The sequence below is a fragment of the Monodelphis domestica genome, chromosome 2 (assembly GCF_027887165.1).
Source record: "Monodelphis domestica isolate mMonDom1 chromosome 2, mMonDom1.pri, whole genome shotgun sequence".
NCBI classification, from domain to species: domain Eukaryota; kingdom Metazoa; phylum Chordata; class Mammalia; order Didelphimorphia; family Didelphidae; genus Monodelphis; species Monodelphis domestica.
The window spans coordinates 196,064,719-196,066,999 of record NC_077228.1 but is presented as its reverse complement, the minus strand read 5'-3'; the positions used below and the strand labels follow the sequence as shown (position 1 = coordinate 196,066,999).

The 2,281-nt window shown below is 40.6% G+C and overlaps 1 protein-coding gene across 1 annotated transcript; it reads left to right on the top strand.

Moving 5' to 3' along the window:
• The first annotated feature begins 353 nt into the window (after nucleotides 1–353).
• On the top strand, nucleotides 354–1,880 carry LOC100013556 (keratin-associated protein 4-2-like). Its single transcript, XM_056816770.1, has one exon. The coding sequence runs from the start codon at nucleotides 397–399 to the stop codon at nucleotides 985–987; it is 591 nt and encodes a 196-aa protein (XP_056672748.1). The 5' UTR covers nucleotides 354–396; the 3' UTR covers nucleotides 988–1,880.
• The last annotated feature ends 401 nt before the right edge of the window (nucleotides 1,881–2,281 follow it).

Below are 2,281 nucleotides of genomic sequence, written 5' to 3'. Positions count from 1 at the left end.
GAATGATGCCAAAAAAGCAGTCATGTGTAACACACTCAAACATTGAAACAAGGATGTCACATGATTGACCGGAGCTGAACAAGGAAAGATATTTTCAAAAGTAGTTAACATGAAAACACAAATGATGACCTAGAGGGAGGAATGATAATTAATGAGATGATGATGAATCCCAAAAGGTCAAGGAAAAAAGGCTTTCTTTGGTGAGCAAAATCTATTATTTAATCTGTTGCTTTCTTACCCATTATGATCAACACTAACAAGGAAATTGTCTACAACTGCTGACAGCAATTATTCATGAGGGTATATAAGAGACTGTGGGGCAAGAAGTTTTTCATACTCCACATCCTCACGAGCACTGTCCTTGAACCAATCCTGAAAGATCCTTCCACTGACACCATGGTCAACTCTTGTTGTGGCTCCGTCTGCTCTGACCTGAGCTGTGGCCAGGACCTCTGTCAAGAGACCTGCTGTGCTCCCAGCTGTTGCAGACCAAACTGCTGCCAGTCTGTGTGCTGCCAACCAAGCTGCTGCCAAACTACTTGTTGTCGCCCAACTTGCTGCCGCCCAACTTGCTGTGTGTCCAGCTGCTGCCAGCCCTGCTGCCGCCCCACTTGTTGTCGGCCAGCTTGCTGCCGCCCCAGCTGCTGCCGCCCCAGCTGCTGCAGACCAAGGTGCTGCCAGTCTGTTTGCTGCCAACCTACTTGCTGCCGCCCTTCCTGCTGCCAGACTACTTGTTGCCGCACAACTTGCTGTCGCCCTAGCTGCTGTGTGTCCAGCTGCTGCCGCCCCAGCTGCTGTGTGTCCAGCTGCTGCCGCCCTTGCTGCCGCCCCAGCTGCTGTGTGTCCAGCTGCTGCCGCCCTTGCTGCCGCCCCAGCTGCTGTGTGTCCAGCTGCTGCCAGCCCTGCTGCAGACCTATTTGCTGCCAGACCACCTGCTGTAGAACCACCTGTTGCCGCCCAGCCTGCTGTGGCTCCTCCTGTTGCTGAACACCCAGCCCTCCAACCATTTTTTCCAATAGTTGTGGCTTTTAAAAGGAACATGCAGATTAATCTTTATCTCTCTAGGATAAGATGTGAACAATAATGTTACGTGCTTTTTTCCCCTCTTCAAAATATGTACTATCTATCAGTATTTAATATGGTGATTAAAAAAGAAAGATTCTACCAGCTCTGGGACTTGTAATTGACATTCAAACTGTACATCAATGTGCTGAGAAGATCAAAATCAGAATGTTTCTACCCAAAATTTTATAAGTCATATAACAATTCAAAAAAGTCTAGACAACAGAAAATGTTAATTCCAGCTTTATCCAAATCCTAACTTTGTTATGTACTATCACTTGTATGTTTCCTAATAAAAGTATTAATTTTCCAAAGTTGATATGTATTCATTGGTGAGTGTTATTTTCTCTAATCTCACGAAACAGTTGTATATCTGATTGTTTCCATATATACATACAGGATATATTCTCAAGTCTATTCGATATGGAATAATTGAACTAGAGAAGCTCAGTGATCCATAGAACACAGGTTTCTTCCTACAATAAAATCGGGGGAATTTTTGAAAGAAGTTATCATTCCTCCTGTCTACATCTTTCTTTTTCTATTTTTTGATGAATTATTTTATTTTTAATTTTTGTTCCAAATTTTCTCTTGCCCTTCACCCCACTCCCAACTAACGAGAAAGCAAGAAATAGAATACCAATTACACATATGAAGTGATATAAAGCACACTTTCACAATAGTCATGTTGCCAGGCAGGGGGGGAAGAAAAATAATGAAAGATATACTACAGTCTTCAGTCAAGATCCATCCATTGTCTCTCTTTACTTAGCATGTTTTCACTGAAGTCTTTTGCAGTTGTTATGAACTATTGTATTGATCAGTTTTACAGTTATTTATTTTATTACAATATTATTAATTTACAATCATTAAAAATTATTACAATATTTCTTTTACTATCTGTCTTGTTCTGCTCACTTCACTTTGCATAAATTTGTATGCATTTTTCTGGAGTTTTCTGAAACCATCCTCTTCCTCATTTATTTTAGTATAATAGTATTCCATTGTAATCATATGCCTCAACTCATTCAACCATTCCCTAATTAATGGGCATCTCCTCAGTTTTCAGTCTTTTGCCACAACAAAAAGATTAACTTTCAATATTTTTGAACATGTGGGTCCTTTTATTTTTCCTTTTTTGTTTTTGGTGTAGGGTGCTAGAAGGACTATTGCTTGGACAAAAGGTATGCATAATTTTATAACCCCTTGGACATATTTT